At 43.1% G+C, this 25,834-nt stretch overlaps 1 protein-coding gene across 1 annotated transcript in view; it reads right to left on the bottom strand.

Moving 5' to 3' along the window:
* Nucleotides 1-591: 591 nt before the first annotated feature.
* LOC104836728 (ovostatin-like) overlaps nt 592-25,834 on the bottom strand; it is a 31,980-nt gene continuing 6,737 nt past the window's right edge. The window contains exons 8-35 of the mRNA XM_010575450.1: nt 25,483-25,600; nt 24,700-24,820; nt 24,362-24,471; nt 23,169-23,327; nt 22,150-22,377; nt 21,877-21,934; nt 20,691-20,836; nt 20,147-20,296; nt 19,337-19,507; nt 18,613-18,745; nt 17,172-17,259; nt 16,225-16,453; nt 15,504-15,630; nt 13,587-13,708; nt 12,879-12,930; nt 12,499-12,582; nt 11,347-11,523; nt 10,957-11,038; nt 9,902-10,058; nt 9,359-9,433; nt 7,887-8,052; nt 6,633-6,853; nt 5,975-6,190; nt 5,710-5,834; nt 5,425-5,515; nt 2,963-3,034; nt 1,608-1,710; nt 592-644 (exon numbers count right to left, since the gene is read on the bottom strand). Of these exons, the coding sequence (XP_010573752.1) occupies nt 592-644; nt 1,608-1,710; nt 2,963-3,034; nt 5,425-5,515; nt 5,710-5,834; nt 5,975-6,190; nt 6,633-6,853; nt 7,887-8,052; nt 9,359-9,433; nt 9,902-10,058; nt 10,957-11,038; nt 11,347-11,523; nt 12,499-12,582; nt 12,879-12,930; nt 13,587-13,708; nt 15,504-15,630; nt 16,225-16,453; nt 17,172-17,259; nt 18,613-18,745; nt 19,337-19,507; nt 20,147-20,296; nt 20,691-20,836; nt 21,877-21,934; nt 22,150-22,377; nt 23,169-23,327; nt 24,362-24,471; nt 24,700-24,820; nt 25,483-25,600 (3,634 nt within the window). The remainder of the gene's footprint in view (nt 645-1,607; nt 1,711-2,962; nt 3,035-5,424; nt 5,516-5,709; nt 5,835-5,974; nt 6,191-6,632; nt 6,854-7,886; nt 8,053-9,358; nt 9,434-9,901; nt 10,059-10,956; nt 11,039-11,346; nt 11,524-12,498; nt 12,583-12,878; nt 12,931-13,586; nt 13,709-15,503; nt 15,631-16,224; nt 16,454-17,171; nt 17,260-18,612; nt 18,746-19,336; nt 19,508-20,146; nt 20,297-20,690; nt 20,837-21,876; nt 21,935-22,149; nt 22,378-23,168; nt 23,328-24,361; nt 24,472-24,699; nt 24,821-25,482; nt 25,601-25,834) is intronic.

Raw genomic sequence — 25,834 nt, 5'->3', positions numbered from 1 at the left:
AAATAGCATTGCCATTAGAAGGTTTTATTACAAAGAACAGTAAAATATGAGATGTTAATCTGAAAAAACCCCTTTCTTTCTAAATAGAGTCAAAAACTGCATAAAAGTTGCCTTCCTGTAACTAGAATTCTGATACCTTTAAATGATTCAGTTCAGTCACTGAAAAAGGTGAGGATCAAAGTAATTTCTTCAGAATCTTCCTTCAGGATAAATGGAAAGACCAAAACAAATAAAATCTACAGAAGCAGCAGCAGCAGATTATTCTCCTAATCTTGGATTTTTTAAGAGGAATCTGTGGCCAAGAGTACACGTTTCAGGAGTTTACCTCTAGACAAAGCTCTCACTGGAATATATGTAATGAGTTTCCAAAAAGCTGGATGGTCATGGTTTACAATTGCACAGTATCTCCCTTGTTAGGAAAAGCACTTTATCTGGAGTTTCTGATCCACCCTGACCCAAGCTCTTTTGAAGTGTGGGCCAGAATGGGTCATTGCCCTCCCAGAAACAACCAAGTCTCTTAGCCTCTTCTTCCTCTACAAATGCTTGCCTGATACCTTCTGAACCATTACCTCTTCTGGCATATATCTAATTTCAGCTGGAAGGTGGGGAGCAGGGTGTTGTGTATTCTGCGAGGGCATATTCATCTGGAAAGAAGAAAGAAAGTGAGAGTGAGAAATCATTCTGACCCCAATCCACGTGTGCCTGTGATTAACACATTATGAACCAGATTTTGTGGTAGTCTTCCAGTTGTGAAGGCACCCAGTTGCAGGGCTGCACAGTCAGAGCCCAATGCTCTCCTCTGCCGTGTTTGTGAGGACACAACATTGCTGTGACCACACAAGATGTGGATTAGGTGGCAGAACATGCACTCCAGAGTCAGTTCTCTGGATACTGCTACTTATCTGCTAGGATGCAGTTCCCAAAGGTTGTGCCAAGTTTGAGAAAAGCACAGGGGAACCTCAGCCACAGTTTTGATAACGTAAGTTCCACAACTGGGTAATGTCTGATGCAGTTGTAGTTCCTTGAGGCCAGATCGAGAACGGTGGTCATGCACTTAATTTTCTAGTTAGGTGCTTAAACTCCTCTTGAGTTCAGTGGGACTGTCATTCCTACTGAAGTATTTAAATTCCACTAAGGAAGAGTTCTTTGACTGCAGCCTACTATGGCAATACAAAGCAAAAATAGGAGATAACCCAGATCAGGGAAGTCAGAAACACTGCTGCCTTTGAGTTATTGATTTTAACCATCATGTTCAAACTGTGGAAAGAAAGTGGAACCACACTTCTTTCTGTATGTAGCTTGTAAGAAAGCAACTCGTGATGTATCACTTTCTAATCTGCTTCATGTTGAAATGAAGGAAGAAATGGAAAGACAGGGGTGCAGAAACTGTCTGTGCTCTACAAATCCTTTGCAGTCTGGTAATCAAAAGCAGCAGAACTCCTAGCTTGCTCTCCACTTGTCTCTCCTAACAAAAGCAGCAAATGCAGAAAAGTGAAGAGAAGCTTGCACAGAAAGCGCAAGGGAAAATATGCCGTCTGCACCTTGTAAATGCTGAGATCAATCCTTTGATTTCACAGGTTTTGCTCTGGCCTAGTGAGGTCACCTACCTGTTTCGTAGTAATCGTAGATATGTACTGGCACTGGTTTGATATCTGAGACTGGCAAGCTTTGCTCCACACTGAAGGAGAAGTTGATATCCTTCCGGGAGACCTGGAAATGGCAAGACAAGAAAATGCATCAGACTTTCTTTTCATATGTACCCCTGAGGCTAAGGTTGAACAGCTGCTTTTCTGGGTCAGACTGGGTGACAAAGTGCCATTCTACAGTTCTCTCCAGACTGTAAACTTGATGTCAAATCAGATAATTATTTAAAAGCTGTTGCTAAATATGTTTTGTTGCTAATATTGTGTGCTATTTTCTTTCTTCCTCTTCGTATTTTCATTGACAATTACCCCAACCTTTCTGTGGTTTCTGTGGCTTTCAGCACATCACCATTCATCCTGCCACTGAAAGTTGCTGTTAGTTTGTTTCCTTGCCTTTTCCCAGCTAAAATCACCGTCAGTACCCCTATGACTCTTCTCCCCACTTTTCTCTCATTAATCACTTTGAACCCAAGATCTCCATCCTTCCCTGTGCTTCTGTTCCTCATTCCACACTCTTGCAGCCAAAAGTCCCAAACTTTCCTCAGCTTCTCAAGCTTTCTCTTGCATGCCTGGGACTGTGCCCCTGCTCGCTTCTCCCTTTGTCCTTGTTTTTATCTTGCTGACCTCTTTATAGGAATGGAGCTATGGATAGGGGCTCTGGAGAACTTTCTGCATCACTGGTGCCCTGCTGGGTAAACTTTTCACATCTCAACATCTCAGCTTCTCTGTGAATTCAGAATACTGACTCCAATCTTCCTTATTAGATCCTTGGAGACCGACTAATAAAAATGACTGTTTGAGAGGTAGATATCATTACTTTTTGCTTCCTCTCTCCTTCCCTTCTTGGTATTTTAAGATCCCGTGTGTTTTGATTTTCATCTTTCTCCTCTCTTATTCCCTTTATTAATGTCATGGATATGGGAGGACTATTCTTTTCATACAGAAATCTCTCTAAAAGGGAGGAGATGATACTGACTCCCTGTAAAGCACTGTCAGAACAACTGATGAGTAGCATCACTTAGAGGCTGAGCAATATTATGTAGACTGGGAACTGTTGCAATATGGAATGCAACTTAGCTTTGTTTGTGAAATGCTATTTAATCATACAGCATTCTTCACAAAAAGTAATAAATGCGTAACTCTTCACTGTAGACTACAACTACTGTGTATATATAATTGATGTTGGACTGAGTGGAGTCCCTTTACGTCTTTAAAACATGCGTATTGCTAATTTGCTACTAATGAGATTTTTCTTTTATCTGGGAGCCTGTTTTAAACTTCCAATTCAATAAAACCAAAAAGAAAACTCACAGACTTACCTTCTGAAGGTAGAAGAGGATGTGGTTGTTCTTGATGTCTACACGATCCACAACGGAATTCTGGTACTGAACCTTTAAATAAGGCAAATGATGGCAGTGTTAACACAGGAGACTTGCCAAGGAGACTTACAAATGACGATTCGGCAGCAAAATGCGTTTACAGGGGCTGCCGCTGCTCCTCTTGTGCCACCCCGCCATCTCGTGGCCAAAATAAGAAATGCACACTGAGTAAGTTCACCACCTGACGAGGGCAAACCGATCACTATGGTAATAAGCAGTTTTAGAGTCAGCTTTGGCGTGTGTGACTTTTATCATTAACTTAAGACTGCTCTCACTTCAGTGAGAATTTACAGTTACACGACCATTTCTGCAGCTCAGGCTGACTTACTTGCTAGTCCATTGTGTATTTTAAAAAACAAAAGTTTAAAAAGAGTTTAGAAAAGCATATGAGGAAAATTATTTTACTATAAAAACACACAAACCCAAAATATTTCAAATGTTAAAGACCAGCAATTTTTTCCCAAGTACATATAAAGAGGAGTAGGATTCCAAACAGTGTAACATCTCAATGGAAAAATCTTCCAAAGAAAAGTTATGAATTTCATACAGTTCTAGGCAAAAAAGAAATTCAGGCTGGAACGCTGAATGATTATAAATGCACCAAGCTATGAGCAGGCTCTACAATGAATTGCATTCTTCTTTTTATCTACTTGGAGATTGCAGTCCATGGCCTGAAGATAATGCATCCCTTGCAGAACCTAAATTGCACTAGGAACTGTAATGAGGTGCTTATCAGTGCTCTCCCCAGCATTGTCATCATCATGACCAAATTTCTGGATAGTAAAGGAAGAGCAATACACACTTGGTTTGTTAAACCGTGCTGTAGAGGAAGGAAGAACCATGTCAAAGGGATAACATTGCAAAATGTCCATTTGAGCACTTTAACTGCGGCAGAAGTATTCCTTACAGAGATTCTGTTGGGTTCTGTGATTAGAGACTCATACACACAAACACGAAGGAGCGCAGGGAAACGCCAGCAACCTGAGCAGAGCCACCGCAGCACTTAAGGGGAGTGCTGCCTGCAGGGGCCCAGGGCTGAGTGCTGGATGCTGGCACTCAAGAAAGGATGGTTAGGGGAAGAATCAGAAGTAACAAAGGATAAAGTCCAATTGGGAGAAAAAAGGGTGGAAAATGGGATAAAAGGGGCTGTTTGTACATAAACTTGTCTGGCCGTACCCTGCACCTGGTCACCACATTCTCTCCTGCCTTCTTATTAAACTCTGTTCCTGACTATTTTCCTGGGTGAGGGGCTCTCTGTTCCGTGTGCATGTGTGTACGGAGTGCCAGCCACTGAAGAGGGGACCACAGATCACAGGAACGTGTATCTGGCATGCTAGCATCTTGAGACACCAGACTTCAGGCTTGTTGTGTGGGGCTGTGTATGTCAGTGTGTGGTTGCTAGTGACTAGCTGGTGTGTGAGTTAAGTGGCTTGGTAGCCAGCTGCTGAAGCAGGCACTAGTCTGGGCCAAATATCGAAGGTACCAGAGGATCTGAGTCAGCTCCCAGAGGGACCATGAGGTCCGAGCCTCTTACTGGAGAGACCATAAGGTCTTGGGGGCACATACTGGCTGGACTATTGGGCTAGACCAGCTAGCGGAGACTCATTTGTGGGTGTGTCTGTATGAGGCAACTGGGACACCAGGGGATCCAAGCTCAGCTGCTGCAGAGACTGCATCTCTGAGGCTGGTTACTGGGGGTACCCACCATGCCTATGTGTGGGTGCTGGGGGGCTTGGTTCCAGCCACTGGAGTGGGGCTGCGGCCCCAAGGGTGCATGTGTCCAGGTACCAGTGACTGGGTAGAACAAGGATCCAGGGGCAGGTACTGGGCAGACTGAGTGTCTGCCTGAGGTTAGCTACCAGAGTGATCCACATTGTGTATTTGCATGTATATATGTACGTGTGTATACACACATATATATATATATATTTATTTATCTTTTCCACAAATGAGCTTTCAGTCTGATCAGCCAGAAAGGGGAACCGGATAAGGCCATTTGTGCTATCTGTGTTTTTGTAAGTACTGTCTTTTCTGTCTCTGTTGATCTGTATGGCCAGTCGTGTATATATGTATATATTTATATATGTATATACATATATATGTATAGTGTGCATGTCTGTCTATTGGGAGTACACACTCAGCCTTGCTGTTGGCTGGGCATGGGGATATGAAGCTGCAGCAGTCTCACCTCTGTTGGGCTACTGGATCTGGCAATCAGATCCTAACAGATTTGTCTTCAGTAGATGAACAGCTAGAAGTCAGAGACACAGAGTATGTGACAGAAGTCTATGCCCAGGGACTTTGCAGAATTCCCGTGGAGCTCCAATTTACTAACCAAAGACTGTTTTTATCAACTTCCTATGTTTTGGGGGTTTACCACTCACTTTGCTCCCATTCTTTACCTTTTCCAGGGAAGATCTTACAGGAACAAAACCCGAGAGCATCTTCACATCAATAATAGCCATATTGGAGACTTTGCGGTTTCCTGTGTAACTAAAATGAGAAAAGTTCTGTTAGTCTGGTTTGCAAATGGAGAGGAGACCACTGAATGACATTTTCAGCTCCCAGTGATCCTGTTTGTCTTCCTGCGGCTGCACAGTAGCAGTTAACTGCCTGTACTTAAAACTTGCCTTGGATGCTTTACCAAACTGTGAATGCGAGGGGGTAGGTCAAGAAGAAGAAGTTACCTGGCAGAGAGGACAAGGTCAAACTTTGGTGGGAAGTTGCTTGTGCAGGATACATTGGCTGGCTGTACGGAGAGAGAAAATCCTGCAACTTTTTTTGGCAAATGGACGTTGTATCTCAGGGTGGTCTAAAAGAGATGGGAAGCGTGAGATGGTCACAGACTTGCAGGCTTCTGTGGCTTTGGCATGAGGAATGGAGAGGAGTGAGGTATGGGGGACCCCCTGCTTAGTTCTCAGAGGGGTGGTGCTGAGTTTTGGGCTTGCTTACCTGCAGGTAGACACAGCCAGTGCCATTCACTTCCACGCTGTAATTCCCTGGAATAGTGGGTAAGGAAGCCTGCTGCAGTAAGAAGCGGTTCTTGTCATTCACCTGGAAAGTCTTACTGGGGGACTCCATGAAGTTGACTTTGACTGTGTTAAGACTGTTTTTAGAGAAGGTGAGGTATCCATACTGGGCTAAAGCTTGGAGAGCAACAACAGTGTCCTGAAAAGAACATGATCCCTAATTAGATAGATAGCCAGCTGTAAGATGGTGCATGAGATTAGCACAGCTCCTATTTCCCTGACGCTTTGTCAGTGCTTATAAATGGAGGGGGACTTTGCAAACAGCTAAGGAGACAAGATAGACATTCTAGGGCAATAGATTTGAATTATCCCAGGAAACCTGGGATAATGCTGTGTCAACAGTGACTGCTGTCTACAGCTAGCTTGAAACTCAGGAAAGTTCCCATTTCCTAAAACTAAAATATGTATGAATTTGCATATGAAGAGCATGATGTGCCCTGACAAGGAGACTTATCCAAGCACCATTTATCAAACATTATTCAAACAAATATGCAGCCAGGAAGATAGGTCATACTATTGAGATCCAGCTTGCAGGCTGGACTGCTCTCAGAAGCTTTCTTTTTACCACACCCACTTGTTACCTGGCTGGAGGAGAAACCTCCATATGGGTTCTGTTGTTTGACAAGCCAGTGCACAATGCGAGAAATGTAAGATAGGTCTTCCGGAGAGAGTTCGGCTTTGTTGAGCAAAGCCAGAAGCACATAGCTGGTCATTTCAATCTCAGCAGAAGGGGCGCGGGAATAGAAGACAGGGAAATGTTCTGCTGGTGGCTTATTTTCTCTTTGCCAATGAACTGAGCCACCTGAAAACAGAAAAGTGGGGTGTAAAAAGCATGGAAAAATTACTTGCTGGTTAATTCACTACAGTATCACGTGGGAGATAGGCATACAATTCCCTCTCTGCCTTTACCCAAAAGCTTTTTCAGCTACAAGTGTCCTGAACCGGGTAAGTTTTAGTTCCAAGATGGAAAAGAAAACAGGAAAGGTTGGGAAGGGAATTAATAAAAGGGGGCTGTATAAGTCAAAACAGGGTTGAAGGAAAGGCGGTGCAGCAGAAGGATGCTAAGGCAGTTGCGGACTGGAGCACATGGCATAGTCAAGGGCACTGGGTTGTTCAGCCTGTAGAAGAGGCGGCTGATGGGGAAATGTCCTGGGTTCGGCTGGGATGGAGTTAATTTTCACAGGAAGCTGGGAGGAGGCACAGCCAGGACAGCTGACCTGAACTAGCCAAGGGGATATTCCATACCATGTCATGCTCAGTATCTAACTGGGGAGTGGACTGGGGGGTATTGCAGCAGGGGAAGGGGCAGAGCGTCGGGTTCTGGGTGGTGAGCAATTGCCTTGTGCATTACTCGCTTTGTATGTTCGTTTATTAGTATTATTGTTATTATTGTTTCTTCTCTCCCTGTGCTGTCCCAGTAAACTGTCCTTATCTCAACATGTGAGGTTCTACCTTTTTCTTTTCCCTCTGATTCTCCTGCCCATCCCGCAGGAGCAGGTGGAGGTGAGCAAGTGACCTTGTAGTGCTTTGTTGCTGGCTGGGGTTAAACCATGACACGAAACTAGGTACAATGTTCCACTACCTTGGACCGAGACTTCCAGGGGTCTCTCCCCAACTACATTATTTCATAATTCTAAGAAAATCAGGCCACAGCTCAATCTTTCGTGAAGCCAAAAGAGACAGAGAAGTTTGTAAAGATAAATTCAGTAGCATAGCAGGCATGAAATGGGAAGGGAGCAGCATGAATGAGAAAACTCTACCTCAGAACAGCTCACATCATACCACAGGCCATTCCACCAGCTGTATTGCCTGTATCGTGGCCATACTGCACTTACCATCTCTGGTAGCTGCCTTGTCCAGCTTCTCAAGGAAGAATTGGCATCTTTGCTCTTTGTCAGCTAATCCATAAGCATAGGCAAAGAGGGCCTGGTTATACAGGTTGTGGACCCCATTGCCAAAGGCAGTCTCCAAACAGTTCATGCCACTTTGAATGACAGGATGCTAGTAAAGCAAAACATAGTAGGGTTGTCAGGTACTTGGATTTGTGTCTCAGCTTCTCTTTAAATACTTCCATCACTGTTTAAGCTGCCATCACTGTCCCTTCATGCTAAAAATATACATTATCCATGGCATGTTTAAGGGCCTGCAGTGTGTACCTTGTAAAAAATGCCCTTCTAGTGGTGCTGCCTTTTATCAGCATTTATTTAGAGGCAGCATGGCCAGACTAACAGAGCACTGGTTCTTTTCCTGACTTGCAAGATGACCTTATGCAGGTGAATCCTTTGTGCCTTGGTTGCTTTAGCTCTAAAATGTGGATCATTTTTACAGAACTATACAAAGTGTATTGAGACCTCATTATGAAGGATGAAGCAGACTCTCTCAGATGGATGTTATTACTCATTTGCTAGCTATAGCTATCAAGATAACTCTTCAGCCCTTTTAGCCTTACAGACTATGTTTGTGAGCTCTGCTTCAGCTCAGACATCACCAACACACTACTAACCATATCCTGCCTATGCAACTTCACTATAGAGGTGGCCCCAGTTTTGGAGATTCTTATGAAGATACTGGGAACTAAATTCATGTTGCTGAAGAACTATTTGGTTCTGCACAATGTTTTTATCCTGCCAGTCTCAGGTACTTAAATGATGCCCCACACCACAGTATCTGAGGGACCTGCAAAACTCACCATGCCTAGAACATATTTGTCAGATTGGGAACAATTCTCATCTTCCCCATTTTACAAAGAACAAAGTCAGCAAAGAACCAGGGTTTCAAGGATATGCAGGAGTATATTACAGAGAACAGAACTCAACTCTCATTCCCCCGTGCCTAGTATTGCAACCAGCAGCTCATCATTTCCTTCCATTATTAACAATGACATAGGGAAATGGAAACACAGCTTGGGTTTAAATGCACAGAGAGAGTTTGTAGGACTGAAGATTTGGATAGCTTGGACTTTGGACTGGGCAAATTTAGAGAAAATTCCAGACTGAACTCTGGATGGAGTGGGCAAATTCAATCTGGATTTTGCACCTACATAGACTACCATTCTTTAACACAAACAGACTCCTTGGGGATTTTTCAAGTTAATCCATAGGAACTAGATACATAACTATTTGTAACACTTATCAAGTACTTATAGCAACTGCAGGGTTCTAGAAACAGATTTCCTCAGCTGACCCTACCATCCTACAATCAGTATTCACCACACAGTTAAAGAATATGCATGTGAGGACTATGACTTGTGCACTGTTTGACAAACGGCTGACTGGACTAATAGAGCGTAACAGCATCAAACACCTACCGCAGCAGAGTGTCCAGCCTCCAGCAACGCTGCCACAACGTAGGCTGTGAGTGAATATTCACCACCTTCTTCACCCTGAAGAAAAAACAAGCAAAGAACAGGTCAGTACAGATGTCCCAGAAAGAAACAAAATATGAATTAATTCATAGTTCAGATACTAGTTAGATTTGGGATCCGAAGTAATTTCTGTCTCCCACTATGCATAGGAACAAGAAAGATCAAGTTCACTCAGGATAAAGCCAAAATTATTTCACGCGTTTTCTTGGCTTTTGCACATATGCAATAAAGCAGATTATAGCCTGTGAGCTGAACACACATAATGCAGTGGTGGAAAATAAAACCTGAGATTTCTGACTCTGAAAGTTCTACTTGTTTCTACCTCATCATCAATAGCAGACATAAGAATCATGCCCTGCTGAAAGACACGAGAGAACAGTATTAGGAAGAGCAAGGGTGTGGTGATAAGCTTGTGCCCAGCAGAAATGATCCAAATCAATCCTGATGACAGGACTGGAAGTTTGGGACTATACTTGTCTTGGTTACCTTCAAAGCGTTGTTGAAATGTGAACCAGCATTTTCAAAGCAGCCATCTGACTTCTGTTTGCTTGCCAGCCAGATCAAAGTTTGAGACTGGACATTGTCATCAATGTAGATGTAGCGTTTGGCTTGTGCAAATGACTTGTACACAAAGGCAGTGAGCCTGCAGGTGAGCCAGAAACAGACAGCAGGTTAGGTGTGAACAAGACAAAGAAGGTTTACCAGCAACTGGTTTTGCATAGAAAATGACATAAAATGAACTCCATAATGTCTGAGGTAAAAGAAACAAGTGGTTTGTAAGTTTTAAATAAGTAAGATAGTTAAAATTCTGATATTAAAAACTGACCTGATGTTTCTCCATTACTGTGCTGAAACTATTCTTTCAGAGCAGGGGTAAAGTATAGACACAGCTTGATGATTGATAATAGTAATTTCTAATCTTCATTTATAGAATTATGAAATAAACTAGGTGGGAAGCGACCTCTGGAAGTCTCCAGTCCAACCACCTGCTTAAACTAGGGCTGACTTCAAAGCTCTGTCAGGTTGCTCAGTCTCTTGTCCAATCATGCTGTGAAAATCTCCGGGGACAGAGATATCCACATCCTCTCTGGGCATTTGTCGCAGTGCTGCAGCCTTATTTTGGGGATTTTTTTTTTTTTCCTTCTACCCAGTTGGAGTTTCCCCTGTTGCAGCTTGAGTAAGGACAAATTCTTGTCCTTACTCTGTGCACCGCTGACAAGAGTCTGACTCTGTCTTTTCTACAGTCTCCACCTAGGTAGCGGAAAGCTTTACCTAGGTTCCTCATTAGCCTCCTCTTCTACAGGCTGAACAAATTAATTTCTTTCAGCCTCCCTTTGAACATTATGTACTCCAGCCGCCAGTCTTCTTATCATCCTTTTGTTACACTCTCTCCAGTTTATGAATGTCTCCTTTACTAGGTGATCCATATTAATTGAGCTATGTCCATTTAGTCTATTAAAAATAAGAATCGCTTAATACTTTGATCATTTTTTCAAAGCCTAAAGACATGGACTAGGGAAATAGAAAGTACCATCTCTTACCATACACTCCCTTCCCTATCTCGCCTGCCAAAGGAGCTGTAGGATCCATCCTGGTGTTTGTATGATAGCTGTTTTTGGTACCCTGAAAACACAAAAAAGATGACATATTTTCTAATCACAGAAAAGGACTAATTCTGTTGTTTATTCAACTGAAGCAGTAAGACTTCTGGATTTAATATTCAGTAATGTATGTCTGGTGAATAATGTCAGCCACGAGGTATTCTAGCTGCTTTTGGTCCTGGAAGAAGCAATGCTTCTTTGGGGAGCATTGCCTGCTCCTGTGCAATAAACACAGTGCTAGAATTCAGAGATCAGTGTTCACCGTGTAGAGCTTTAGAGTTCAATGCACACAATCAAAATATTAGATGGAAGAATCTGAAAGCCTCCCACCTGTGGATAAGTATCCAGTACCCTTGATTCTAATCTCTTCAGTCAGCTGCCCAGTCTTATTCAGATAATCCAGGGCATAGATGTTGGGTGTGAACAAGACCATGTTCTGTTCTCCACAGCCATAAGGCATGTGGAGGAGGTTCTCCATGTTCCTCAGGGCTGTACCCAAAATATCTCCTGAAGAATGAAAGACATAAGAAGTTAGTCAGTTCAAACACGTTTTTATTACACAGAATTATACATTGCTTTATATTACCCTATGAATCCAAGGGCAATGACCAATATAGAGTAATCACAGTAACCAAAGACACAGCTTAGAAGAAAGGCTGAAATGCCCCCCCCCCATTTTTTTTTTTTAAATTTTGATGGTGGACACCTGGGAGAAACTGAGAATCTGAGAAAAAACTGAGCACCGATACTGGCTGACATGGCTTCTAAGAAACAGCCGTGAACCCTTAGAAGGGTTAGACTTCCCTGCCCTTTACAACCTGCTTCCCGTTTCGTGTGTACATGTGAGAATGTGTGGGGTATGGTGCTAGTGGGCTACAGAGGCTGTATTGCACAGTATGAGCACACCTCACACTGATCCAGGCATGCAAAACCACTGTGTTTAGAAAGCAATCTGAGTTCAGAACCTCAAAAAATTTTCACTGAACTGTCAGTCTTAATAATGACTTTAAGATTAGTAGAGTTGATAGGGACTTGAAAGTCTTATTCTATGGGAATTTATTGACTGAAAAATATTTTTCATTATGCAAAAGCATAAATTTGAAATTATTCAGTCAGTAATGTTCTGAAGTCTTCTTTCCAAGAAATCAAAATAATTTTTTTTCAAAGATCTCTGCCTTATCTTACTTTTCAGCTGAATTAACTGCTTTACTATACAGAATAGGATTTGCTAATGCAATATAATCTGAAATGCAATGCAAGTTGAAATAATTTTACTGTTTTGTCCTGTTTTGATATGAGAGAATTCTGAGCAATTTTTGTCTTTCTGTGCCATTTTGCAAAGTAGGAAACGTTTCCTCTAAAATCAAGATTAAGTATTTCCTCAATTTTACATTAGTTTGGCATGTGTATACATGATGGCACTTAGTGCAGCACAGGAGAAATGCCATTTACTTTTGTTTTTGGTCTAAGTTCTAAACTTACCAATGACAGAAAAATAAGCTCTGGCTGATCCCTGCACTAGGTTCCTTGGCAGGCTGAGAGACACTGGTTCAGAAATCGTTATGCCTGATGAGAAAACGTAACAACAAGAATTGTTAAAATCATCTTTTTTCCAGAAGTCTTCACCTCATAAGCATTACTGCAGTGACTGTTACTATCTGCAGTCTGGGTAAAGAAAATGCTGCAGAGACTTGCCCAATGAGTCAAAGGTATCTCTGAAAATCCTGAACGGTAGCCCAGCACCTTGACCCTGAGATCCTCTTTCCTCCCCTGGAAGGGTCTCTGGTTTTGTAGGACAAAACCTACAAGCCAGTGAAGTTGTTCCACTGACTCCCTGGAATGAAGGAATGAACTTGCCTTACCTTTCGTACAGACGAGGGAGCTCTGAGTCAATTCCTTTTTAATACCTTCAGGCTGTTTGATTGCAGGGAAGTAGTTGGGAAGAAGAAAAGTATAGAACATCTCCATGAAACCGTGGCAATTTAACAGTGTAAAACAGTGTGTGGATGTGGCTATCCAGACAGTGCAGCCCTTGTACCCACTCCTATCTCCACTAGAATACCTCTTAGTCCATGGTTCCCCCCTCTTTTACCAAACACCCTGTCCAGAGCACCTCCCTTCTTAGAAAGCAGTTATAAAATAGACATTCCCAGCCTCTGAGAGGGACTCTCTCCAGCTAATCCTATGTGGCTGCTGCTTTATGATGCTCAAGTTAAGTCCTTTTCCTTTTATATCTGCCCTCCACCCTCCTCCCCAGTATTAGAGCCACAGGCTAAAGGCACTTATAGGTAAGGTATGGAATCTCCTCCCTTCTGGCTCCATCTCTACTGACATCTGTGCGGTGTCAGGGCATGTATGCTCACGGTCCCAGGAAGGAGACAGTGGCTGAAGGACAGTGGATGCCACTGATCACTGTGTTTTACACCCTCATTTTCACATGGAGAAACCTACTGTATGCAGCTCCATCTGTACCATCTGCCTTACCTCCTCATGCTAACTGCTTCTAACCTACAGCTATAGGAATTGCAGTTTCCACAAAGCAGAAAGCACGTGCAGAGTTCCTACCGTACCTCAACAAGTAGGGTTCGAATCAGGGTGTCCCGGCGAATTGTCTCTTCTTCTGGGGATGTGCTGTTTACAGTACCTCTGCTATTCAGTTTGGCCTCAGCAGTAATTGTGAATTTCACCTCGCCTGGAAAGCCACCCACCAACCCAAGAAAAGAAAGTTATCTTCAATGTCTACAGTTACCCCTGGTTTTCGCTGCCTCTTCTAGGCTGATGGACTGCTGTTGTGGTTTAACCCCAGCTGGCAGCTAAGCACCGCGCAGCTGCTGGCTCGCTCCCCCCCACCCCGTGGGATGGGGGAGGGAATCGGAAAAAAGTAAAACTCATGGATTGTGATAAAGACAGTTTAACAGGACAGAAAGGAAGAAAAAAAAAAGTCAATAATAATAATAATAAAAGAATTGGAATACACAAAACAAGTGATGCACAATACAATTGCTCACCACTCGCAGACAGATGCCCAGCTAGTCCCCGAGCAGTGATCCGCCCCCCCTCCCGGCCAACTCCCCCCAGTTTATATACTAGACATGATGTAACATGGTGTGGAATATTCCTTTGGCCAGCTGGGGTCAGCTGTCCTGGCTGTGTCCCCTCCCAAGTTCTTGTGCCCCTCCAGCCTTCTTGCTGGTTGGGCATCAGAAGCTGAAAAATCCTTGACTTTAGACTAAACCTTACTTGGCAACAACTGAAAACATCAGTGTGTTATCAACAGTCTTCTCATACCGAACCCAAAACATAACACTATACCAGCTACTAGAAAGAAAATTAACTCTATCCCAGCTGCAGTCAGGACAACTGCTGAGAAACGTATTCTCTCTGAAGGCACAGAAACATATTTCATGAAGGCTCCATGTCTGTCTGCTAGTGGTAAGGAGAGGCTGCCTGGGGCCCTAGCATGAAGAACGAAATAGGGGTGATCCTGGCCAAAAATCTGACAGTACTCACTACCAGTTTCTACCTCTTCTTAGCCTTGTGCTGAGTTTTCTCTGGCCTAGGGCAGTGTTGCAATAGTTATAGCTCCGTTGCTTCTTTCCTTCAGATGGAATTTGTTAACTGAGAAGCAGCCTTGGTGCTGCTGCAGCTCTGAGGAGCAACCCTAAAGTAAGCAGCTTTGCAGGCGTTGCTCACTTCACCCCTGCAATCATTGCAAACTGGAAACCCACAGGACTTTTTTAGTTGGAACAAAATGCATTATTATCAGAGTTACCAGGGTGAGACAGTAGCTTTCTTTTTTTCAGCTCTGCAGTATTATTTCGCTGCATATCCAGTTTTCATCTCAGTATGACTTTGCATCTTTCTCAGTAAGTTTGAAGGAAATCAGTCATACTGACTATAGGGTTTTAGAAACAACCTTTTAAAGAAAAGATCCATCTGTGGTTCATTTTGAGAAGAATCTTTGCTAGTTAAAAGTTTTTTGTACTTCAGCTTTTGGGGCACTTACAGATGCAAGCTGTTGTAACTGCTTTTTAAAAAACGTAATATTGACTTGAAGGCGGTATGAATTAACACAGGTGTAAAATTGGAGAGGAGCAATGTCCTTTTTGCCTGTTGAGAATCCAGTCCAAAATTATTAACAAATTTTATTCTTACTGAATACAGTTGGTTTGGTGCAAAACTGTCAGCTGAAAGATCATAGGCACATGAAATCCTGCCAGTATTTCACACATGATGTGGCAAGTAAAGAGTTCTTCCTAAAATGGACTACCAAAAATCAGAAGAGATAAAACACCAGAACAATTCACTGTTCATTCAGTGTGTCTAAGGGAGCTTTAGCAGATGTCTGATACTAAATTTGTGGAGCAATTAATGGAGCTGTCCAGAAATGCCTGGCTGTGGATTATTGATGCTGCATTGAAGGGCGGGAGTGACAGAGGAGAAAGATCAAACAGGGATATATTAAGGTTATGAAAAGATCAACTTACCGAGTTTGTGGGGGTTAACAGCCCAGATATAGGTTTTTCTTTCATTGGCACACACCCTTGCTGTGTTGCCCTCTGGTGAAAGGATTTCTGCCTTGTAGTCACCTGACTTTGCGAGTATGGCACTGATCTGAGACAAAGAAAGAAGGATCAAGGTTACAAATGAAGAAGACTGCCCCTAAAGTTAGGGGGCAGGGCAAGGGAGACTTGCTGAAGTAGCTATTTGTCATCTGAATCCGTGGGATGGTACCAGGACAGAAGGATGAGGCATTTCTCCAAGGAAGGGCTAACCTGTCTCTTTTCTGCCCACTGTTAGTGTCTGGTTTTGGCAGAAGTATACCAAGGTGTACGTGCTCATTAGTCAAGTCTTCTTAGGAGTTACTGCTACATACAACATACTTGGTATCTATTGTGTTTTGCACAGCACAGTACCCATACCGTCTGCTCAAGTTCCTCCTTCAGGAACAAAAAGAAGAACTAAATTATGTAGGGATAAGGACCAAGTTCTTACCTTCTGTGGACCAGCCACAGTGATCATTGGCCACATTTTCCTAATGCTGTCACACAGGGATGGGTCCAGGGAGAGAGGGTGAGAGAGTAATATGTCAGGCTAAAGCATAAGTTAAACACTTATTTCTGCATTTCTGGTGCGTTATGCAGGAGAATGCTGGGATCTCTGGGAAACAGGCAAACCATACAGGAGGCAAAAGGGAACTTGATATACCTGGATGCATTCGTTGAGGTAGTTGAAGACATTAGCTATTAAATTAAATTTTTCCCCTCGAATGACAGAGTATGGCAAGGTGAGCTCCACAAAGAATGGTTGGAATGCTGTCAGTGAAACAGGTGAGGAGATGCCAAACCCTGCATCATCCTGCACACAGAAAGCACTGGCTTTCCATTCTGTGATGGTGTCAGGAATGGTGTAAAAGACATTGACCTCTCCCCTGGAACTGAGGAAAATAAGAAAAAAAGAATGAGAAATGATCTTTGGCATTTTCAAGCCAAATTATAGAATAGGCTCCCTGCTTGAGGCAGTACTTCTGTTTTCCTCACTTTCTGCAAGTTACCTCTCTATATTTAAAAAAATCTTATAAAGCTGGAAGTAAAGATGAAGGTGCTGTAAACTACATGTTAAAAAACATTTGGAAGAATACACAGCTTTTAAAATTTAGAAACACCATTTGTTCAAATACCATAATGCCCAAACATACAGATTAGAACAAATAAATTTGGATTAATGTTCTAGAACAGCCCCTGGATGCATCGTTAAGATGGAGATATTATCATTGCAGATGCTGTGATAGTCTGGAAAGAAAAACAAAATAACCTGAGTTTTCTGCTGCTGAATTAAAAATCTGATGAAAAATAACAAGTTTTGGTCCTGCTCTCTCCTAAATAAATGCTTTTATTTTAGCCTTCACCCTTATTCTTTCCACCCATCAGAAGGATGGGGGCAGAGCACAGAACAGATGTCATTCACAGTTCAGGTAGGTTTGACACTGTGTACAAGGTTGGGAGCTCAACGGTCATTGAGCAAGAAGGGAAAAGGAGACCTGCATCTACAAAGCAGACATACGTTCCATGGCTTCTTCTCAAAATTCATTTCAGCAACATGTATCAACTCAAAAATCCACTTGGGAGGTAAGAAGTGAAGGTAAAAATACTCACTCGGTATGAACCAGATCCCAAATCCAGGTCTCAGGGAAGAATTTTCGAACAGTGTCAACACCACGCCCACCAACAAGCCTTGACTCATCTAGAAGATCATGTATGGTTAAGTATAACATTAGAGAGGTCAGTCCAGAAGAATGTGAACTGCTGTCAGACATGCTCAACACCATAAATGAACACTAAGTATTTCATTTGAGCACTTTTCCATTCTTTTTCCGTAAAAAAGGAAAATTCTAAAAGATACAGGGTATGGGAAGAAACAATTTCTTATCTATTCTCTTTTCCCATGGGAAAATACTAGAAAATTTAGCTATTTCACAAGACATTTCACTTCATATTGAAAGGTCTTATCATCCAGTTAGAAAGGCATGTTCCCCATCCTCTACCACTAGCTCTCTTTGATTTGCAAATGGGCAACAGCAGCCAGTATTGTCACCAAAGCTTATAATGCTTTACAAACCTCCCTGAGAACTTAATCATTTTTACCCTGTTTAGTAGTTAAAACTGGAGCTGAATATCCAGTCCATTAGAAAACTACTTTTGTTCATATAGTCAAACTACAGGTCTGATATTAGGAACCAAGGTCCTCTGTCCAGTTTTGCCACAGACTCACTTGTGATATCCAACTACTCATTTAGCATGGAGGTACCTCATATTTCCTAGCTGTATCATGGAAATAACAATACTTTTTTATTTTGCTGGACTTAGAATGGTAGAATCACAGAATCATTGAAAAAATCTAGGTTGAGAGTAACCTCTGGAGTTCTCTAGTCCAATCTCCTTGAAGTAGGGCTAATTTCAAAGTCAGATCATGTTGCTCAAGGGTCTTGTCCAGTTCAGTTTTGAGAATCTGCAGGGTTGGAGATTCCAAAACCTCCTAGAGAACCTCTTCTAGTGTAGCACAACTCTCACAGGGAAGAACTTTTTCCTAGTGTTGAATAGTAATTTCCCTTGTGGCAACCTATGACTGCTACTTTTGCTCTTTTGCTGAGCAATCTGACTTGGAGAGAGATAATCATAACTCTTGCTGATCTACAAAGGCTTTGGAGACTATGTGCTAAGTATGCTAAGTGCTGGGTGAATTCTTGACATTGGGAATTGCCATTATTTTTCTGCATTGGCATTTCCTTTTAAATATTTAATTGAACTGTGATTTGATGAAAGGTTCTAACCTGAAAAACCCTGAAAAACTAATATCAGTTTATGAAAGAAGTAGTATCCCAGTATTCCCTGTCTTTTCTATATGCACCCTCTACCTAAGTGAGAGAGAATTGACTCTACTTCAAGGACTGTCAGAAAGAAATTACTAGGGGCAAACTGGGACACATAGGCCTATTCCCCCCCCAAACCTCAACATGCTGGCTGTTATTTTATACAGGCAACAGTTTTGAAGACCAGGTAGACTGGGACTGGAGATAGAGTATGAACATTCTTTTACCTATGCCATAGCCACTGACATGGGCGACACTATGGTGAAAATAGACAGGGTAATCTTCCATATCTGATCTGTCTTCATTGCACAGAACTGGCTTCCGCAGCACAGAGTTGGTGAAAACCTTCAGGCCCATATCCTGAATGTAAAAGAATCAATCATGTCATGCAGGGCAAGCACTAGCTACCAGTGCATGACACTTCTCCCACCTAGGTTTTCATACTTCATCTCCCTCCTCCCTCCTCACATCCCATCCTTTCAACCCTCAATGTCACAACTCTTCCCCTCCAACCCCTATGTCTTTTTTACAGAGCAGTGACACTTGGTATTCTGTGAAGAGCAGTAATCATGGGGCTTATGTTAGGGCTTAGGCCACGGGGCCAGTGGGAAGTGGAGGCAAGTGTATCAGGAATCAAGTGGCCCGCATCACTGACTCAGATCTTTACTAGGAATGCCTGAGCTCATGAGCCAAGGCCATGGTCTTGCTTATGAAATGTCTACTGAAGCATGGGCAGGATCCCAGCGAATATATCAAGTAGTGATTTTCAGTATTCCTGAGTAAGAGGTGGGGATAAGAAGGCAGAAACTGGGTGGTCAGAGACTTTAGGCAGTTCCAGGCATCTGCTGCCTTCTCTTAGCAGTAAGAACCACCACCGGAGAAAGTTGAATGCTAATGTGCATGAATTCTTCTGGAATATCTCCCACTTAAAGAACCACACAGAGCACATACCCTGAAAATCCTGTAGACATCACCATCACTACTGACATTCACAGGTTCATAGTACAAGCCACCAAAAAAGGTGGTTTTGACTGGGGTACACTCCTCTGGCTTGTCATCTTCCAGGTTGAGCCCGTTGTAGTAATAGCCATATAAATCACTCACATGAAGTTGGTAGTACACCTGGGAGGTAAGAATGACTAGGGTAAACACAAGGAAGGTCCCAGGCAGGTGCAAAATCACATGTATTCAAAGCTTATGGTGGCCCCTCAGCAATCCTGTAGACTGCGGTGGGTTTGTCTAGTGATGCCTACCTAGAGATGAATAAGCAGTTTAGCTGGTGATACACAAGAAGGACTTGACTCTACCCTCCTCCTTCTGAGCTGCAATGGCTTTGTGGGGTGAACTTGAGCAAAAAGCATGGAGATATACTCCTGAGTTATGCAAATTGGAGACTGGAGTCCAACAAGATACTCGCTGGCATCTACAGCTTTTGTTCTGGGTCCAAGGCCTATTTGAGTCATAAAATGCAATTTTGACATAATCACTCCCCAGGGATGAACTATGCTTTCAAGGATTTACATTAGGCATGTTCTTGGGATGTGTCTTACACTGCCATGCTTTCCAAAAGTAAATGTTCCACTATCAGTTTTTGTTTTTGAAGTGTACAACTGCCATAGACCTTTCTTTAATCACTGAGTTGTCGGTTTCCAAGAGAAAAATAAAAATACAGCCAGCAACAGAGAGATCACAGGTGGGAATTGGAATGTCATTCTGGATATCCCTAGGTCAAAAGAACACAGCACTGGGGATGTGGCTTACGCTCTCAGCAGATAACTCTCGTGCAGGGTGAAGAAGAAGGATGCTCTGATCTACAGCTCGCAGGGCACAGTAGGAGTTGGCAGCAGCTTCAAGGTGGAGACTGACTTTAGAGCCTGGGAGACCCTGCTTCTCAGAGAACTTGAGCTGGAGCTGGAAATGAATAAATCCAAGACAACCACACAGAAATTAGGAGAATCAGCTTGGCACATATATCTAAAAATCACCTTTTACCAGCATTTCTCTGTTCTCAGTGGGGTGAAGCTCCTACTGCTAGATGGTCTTTTGAATCACTGCTCTGTAAAAATTCCCCATCTCTATATTCCCCATGTCACCATCCTCTGCCCACTCATGTCAGAACTCAGTCCGAGTCTGAGCATACGGGTCAATTCCAAGGACAGCTCCTCATGTTCCCAGGCACGTCTGTACCTTTTCGATTCCTAAAGCCCATCCCGAGTGCAGGGCTCTTGATGAAGTAATTCCCTAACTGTTCTCTCAGCAAAGAACTGGCTGATATAGCCCTTAATAGGTAAGCAAAGGTTTTCACCTTGTTTTTGAAGCATACATCGCTGCGTATCCAAGAGCTGTCAGCCACTATCTCCCCATGAGGATGCACCGTGTAGAGCAACAGTCTGGCACTGGGGGCAAGCTTCTCAGTGACAGTCAGCGTGATGGCGAATGTACCTCTGGGAGCTGTGGAAAGAACATGGAGTGGGAAAAGAAGCCAACAAAAGAGATTAGACAAACCTCTGCTTTGGTGGAAGGGCCACATATTTATCCATAACCTACCAGTACCTTTAAAAAACAGGGAAGCTGAATATTGGAAGATTCATCTCAGCTCCCATCAGCAAGACAACAGATACAAACCGGAGGATGCTGAGAGCAGGGTGCTTTGTAGAGAGGGCAAACTGAGCTGAGTAAAAGTTGGACAGGGAAATCTGTGCATGATTGCTACGAGAGGAGCACAACATTGCCTTTGGGTCTCAAACCTAGAACCTCCTACACCAGAGGAGATAGGCCAGTCTCCTGAGCTAAGGGAGAGCTCTCTTAACACTAAGAAATATGAAGTTCTTATCTACATGGGTGACAACTACTAGAGCAGGGGCAGGAAATTAAGCTTAAGACCAAAGATGGCAAATACTAAACAACAAGTCCCATATGTGTAGTGAGGCTTACTTAAGCCACCTACTGAAGACGGGAAATAGACCAGGTTCTGCAAGAAAAGATATTTTTAACAATGAAAGAACAAAGTTCAATTTGCTCTGATTGGTAGGATCATTGTCATTTGTGGGTATTTGGAGAGTTCTGAAAGTGCAATGAATTCCAGGTAGTTAACTGCTAAATATCCCTGTCAAATAGGACACCTATTATTTCAAATTTTAAAAAGTTTTAGTCTTCTAATTGGTGAAAACTAGGATGTCACAGAATAACTGTGAAACTGTAAATACTCCTTGGAAAGAAATAAAACAGAAGGTTACATTCCTTGTGTTCAGTCATGACAAAGTTTTCATCTTTCAACTAATAAGATGAGTTTGATTATGATATGGGGGATTGGCTAGATGCTGCAGCAAAAGCAAATGATACTGTGAGTGGTGACAGGTCATGGGGTTTAAGAACTAGTACCTGATTTAGCTGCAGTTCTCTGCTTTCATCCCTTCTTACAAAACTTACTAGTGCTCTCGTGCTCAGAACGATGCTCTGAAGTATCAGTAGTAATACGGTCTAGAACTTACCACCAGAGATGCTGACTTGCTTCTGGCCACTGAGAATAATTTTTCCTTTTGTCATCACCTGAGCATAGAAAAAACTCATGAGACAGGATCAAAAGCACCTCCTCCCTTCCCCCATGAAATCATTGATTTTGAGTAGTGTTCTGAGAGGCTTCAAAGGCCGTCAAATTGAGCTGTGATCTGTAACCACCCTCTGGTCTGGAGATTTCTGCCTTATATAGCGTTCAAGAGAAGGAGAAAACAAAGACATGATTTGGGAGCCAAGGTAGCACTTACCACATAGTAGAAGTTTGTCTGATTGGCATTCCTGTAGCCGTCTCTGTTCAAGACATAGTGAACATTGATCATTTGCTGCTGGCCACAACTGAGCTTCTCCCTCACTGGTTCAATTTTCACAAAGCTGTTGGTTCGTGAGTAGAAACGCCAGACAAGGAATAAGGCTTGGTGCTCATTATCATTCCTCCAGATGAAGAAGTCTGCACAGTCATCTGGTGCCTGCCTGACCTATGAAGTAGAAGAGTCATACATGGGGAATCAACAAAGTGGAAAATTAAAAAATGGCAGGCAGATGAGAGGCAAAGGCATCTTTCCTCTAAAATATTCTGTTGGGAAGCTGATTTTGTGGGGCTGTTTAAGCCAAGAGCAAGAGCTGGTGTGATAAATTTGTGCTTTACCAGCCCAGAGCAGGGGGCCTTCTGGACACCTTAATGTATGCAGACACCTATGGCACGTTGCAGTAGGGAGGGGATTTCAGATCCTTGCAGGCTTGGAACAGGCTCTATAAACTGCTAGGACTTATTGTGGGTTAGAATGGCATTGTTCTCAAACAGCCTTCTTTTTCACAGCTCTTCCCATCACACCAGAGAAAAGGCATGACAACATGAGAAGACTGTGTAATGGTAACAGGCAGGAGTCTCTGCCAGCAGAAATGCAGGGAAGCAGGGAAAGAGGCTGCCGTGCATCCAGGCTGTGTGGGGAAGGCAAGGCAGACTGCAAGGAAGGTTCCTCTAGCGCACAGAATAAAGAGAAGGACGATGGCTGCAGGAGGGGCTTCTGAGCAGAGGGAAAAGCAGGGAGGTGTTGAAGATCACTGCAGCCCAAACACTCCTGGGATGCAGTCTGCCACTTCTCATGCACTGGTGTTTACTCGTACTAGTTTCACACAGGTTGCAGGTGTTGGTGGAGTGACCGCCTACTTTCCTCATCTGAAACAATCCTGCCAGCACCCCCTGATTCCTTCTAAACCCTCTCTCCAATGAAGTATTTTTTTCAGGAATTAGACTGTATTTACTTACGGTCAACTTAAAACTGGGATCAAAGATGTTGGACGTGTCGATGGAAAAAGCAGCAGTGCCGTTCTTGTCAGTGGTATAGTTGGCCAGATAGTTTTCATTGAGGTCCAGCAGGACAGTCCTATCAGCAACAGGCTTGCCATCCATATTTGTCACAGTGATCTGACACATAGAATACCCAAGGGATTCAGAAAAAAAAAGAAAAAAAAAAGGGAAATGCTCTGCTCACCAGAGGACTCTCACTTAAGCACTGAGGACAATTGCAGGGAGTAGAAATCAAGAGTGAAATGTATTTAAGAGGCAAATGCTCCTCAATATTTTGAAGGAGCAGGAGTTCTGTGACAGGCAAAGACAGGCAATTCCCATCAGTGCAAGGACAAACTATGTGTCACAAAGGGAGAAGGAATTGTTTATATACATGATCTCGTATAAAAGATTATTTTAATGATAAGTCCTCTGTTTCTCAGTGACCATTAGTTCAGTGGGCCATCACATAAGTTAAAGACTACTAAGTGAGAGATGATGGTTTAAATTCTTACCTCATGCTCTCCCTTCCTGAGCAAATAGAAACAGAGGGACTCCAGAGCACATACTCTTTGGAGAGCACTGATTAACAAACCTAAAGCAATCAGATGACTTCACAGTGACAGGTGACTTGTGGAGCTCAGTACCACCTCCCATCTCCGAGGCACCTGTGCACAGCCTCTGCCCCCATTGCACATCAGGATGATGCTGTACAGCTCATCCTCCTTTCTGTGCCTGGGTTTATCCTGCATGTGCAGGTTGCTAAGAAGTTGGAATGTGCTCCAACACCTATACTGCTTTAAGGAAACATCCCTGGGACTGCATGATGCAACACAGGGTAAATTCTACCTTCAGTTTAGGCACAGCTGTTGCTGAAATAGTTTCTTGCAGACTCTTTCCCACTCATATGACCTTTCACTTACCCACCTTTTAGGCATTTTCTAACTATGGCAGAAGAGAGACCCTGACACTCCAGGTATGATATGATTTTCTTATTTTCTCTAGGAGCATCTAACGTAATGAGACAACTATACAACAGTCACTGTTATGCAGCATTACCACCAGAAGTTGTCAGCACAGAGTTAGGGGACAGCCATAAATGGGGCAACACAGAAATCATCATGCTGCACCTCAGGGAGTTTTGATCTAAATGTATCCTCTCAGGTACCCACCTCACCATAGTAAGGAATTCCCCTCTTGTAATAGAGATCCATATTCTTGAACATCACTCTGTCATTTTCTTCATTGACTGCAACATAGTCGTAGCCTTTCATCTGGATACCTGTGAGACACACCCAGCGTAAAGGGGAGGAAACAGAAATCAGACGTGGGCAGAAAACTGTTTCTTTTGAAAAGCTATATGGAGGAGTGATGCTCTGGAGGGAGAGCTGCACGAAGAAAATGGTGATTGTTGGTTGTTTGCTGCACAGCTCGGGATCCAGGAGATTCATCTCAGAAAGTACCACCTAGTAGCTTTAATCAGCTACTCCCAACCTCCACCTGGTGTTACCTGTCCCATTTTCAGTGACAGTGCTTTCTACGTTGAGGCTGGTATACATCCTGGCATAGCTGCGGTAGAGCTGGAATCTTTTGATGGAGATGACAGTGCTGAGGCAGCCATCCTTCCCCAGCTGAAAAAGGAGCACAAAGGGGAAAGACCATTTTCTCAAGGTTTTGAAAATTGTTCCTGAATCTGTATTAGTGGGTCTCTGAAGAGCTTCATTGTCTTTGGTCACATCTTCTTCAGCTCTTCCTTCCTACCCGCTCCCCTCCTACCTTACACTTCTCACTCCCTGGCTCCCTTTCCAGCTCATTGTTTCAGTACCATTTACCCTTGCACCTGGAAACTTCACTCCTCATTCCCCCTACTCCTCTCTATGCTCATGCTCCTTCTTAAACCCATCTTGCATGATGCCTGAGCTCTGACCTAGTGGAGAAATTAATCATTAGTTTAACATTAAGTGTCCTCAGAGACTCCCAGTAGAGGTCTGCTGATTAGATTTGGTAAGAACACAGCTCCAGTGTTTTAGGAATGATCACAAATTTATAGTTTCATAAGCTTTCCTCCCTCCTACTGACTCTTTCTGAGGGAAAAATCAAAGTCTGCTAATGAGGTCATTGCTAAAAACTACCTTCATGGTATTTCAGCATTGTCTGTGAGATAGTAAGAAAAACCATGCCTCTAGGATTGTCTCTCTAGTGTTCCCCAGGAAATGAATGAGGCCATTAAACACTATGCTATATGCTAGGTAGTAAAGCAGATTGGGAAGAAAGGCCTTGCCCTGTATCATACCCGTCCAGTGACAGCTTCACAGGTTTCTTTCCCATTTTGCTCACATCGTGGACGATAAAAGCGCTGCTGACACAAATTGATTTGGGCATTCCCTTGCACTGGTTGGCCATAAGTGTACCTAGGAGAGCAAGAGACACAAGAATCACGTCATGCGGACTTAGCATGAAACCTGCAAAGATTGCACAGCAATGCAGACTCTAAAACCCTCAGGAGTGCCCAGAGGACAGACAGAAGAGCATCTGGGAATTAGGTCCAGTTAGCCCTAGCAGAGTTCCCTTCAACTGTTTTTAGGCTGTTTCTGGCATCTTGTTAAAAAAGCCTGCTTTACCATTGTCTTGGTGTAGTCATTCTT

This window comes from Haliaeetus leucocephalus, unplaced genomic scaffold (assembly GCF_000737465.1).
Source record: "Haliaeetus leucocephalus isolate CR32 unplaced genomic scaffold, Haliaeetus_leucocephalus-4.0 Scaffold473, whole genome shotgun sequence".
In the NCBI taxonomy this organism is placed as follows: Eukaryota; Metazoa; Chordata; class Aves; order Accipitriformes; family Accipitridae; genus Haliaeetus; species Haliaeetus leucocephalus.
This window is presented reverse-complemented; position numbering and strand designations above follow the sequence as displayed.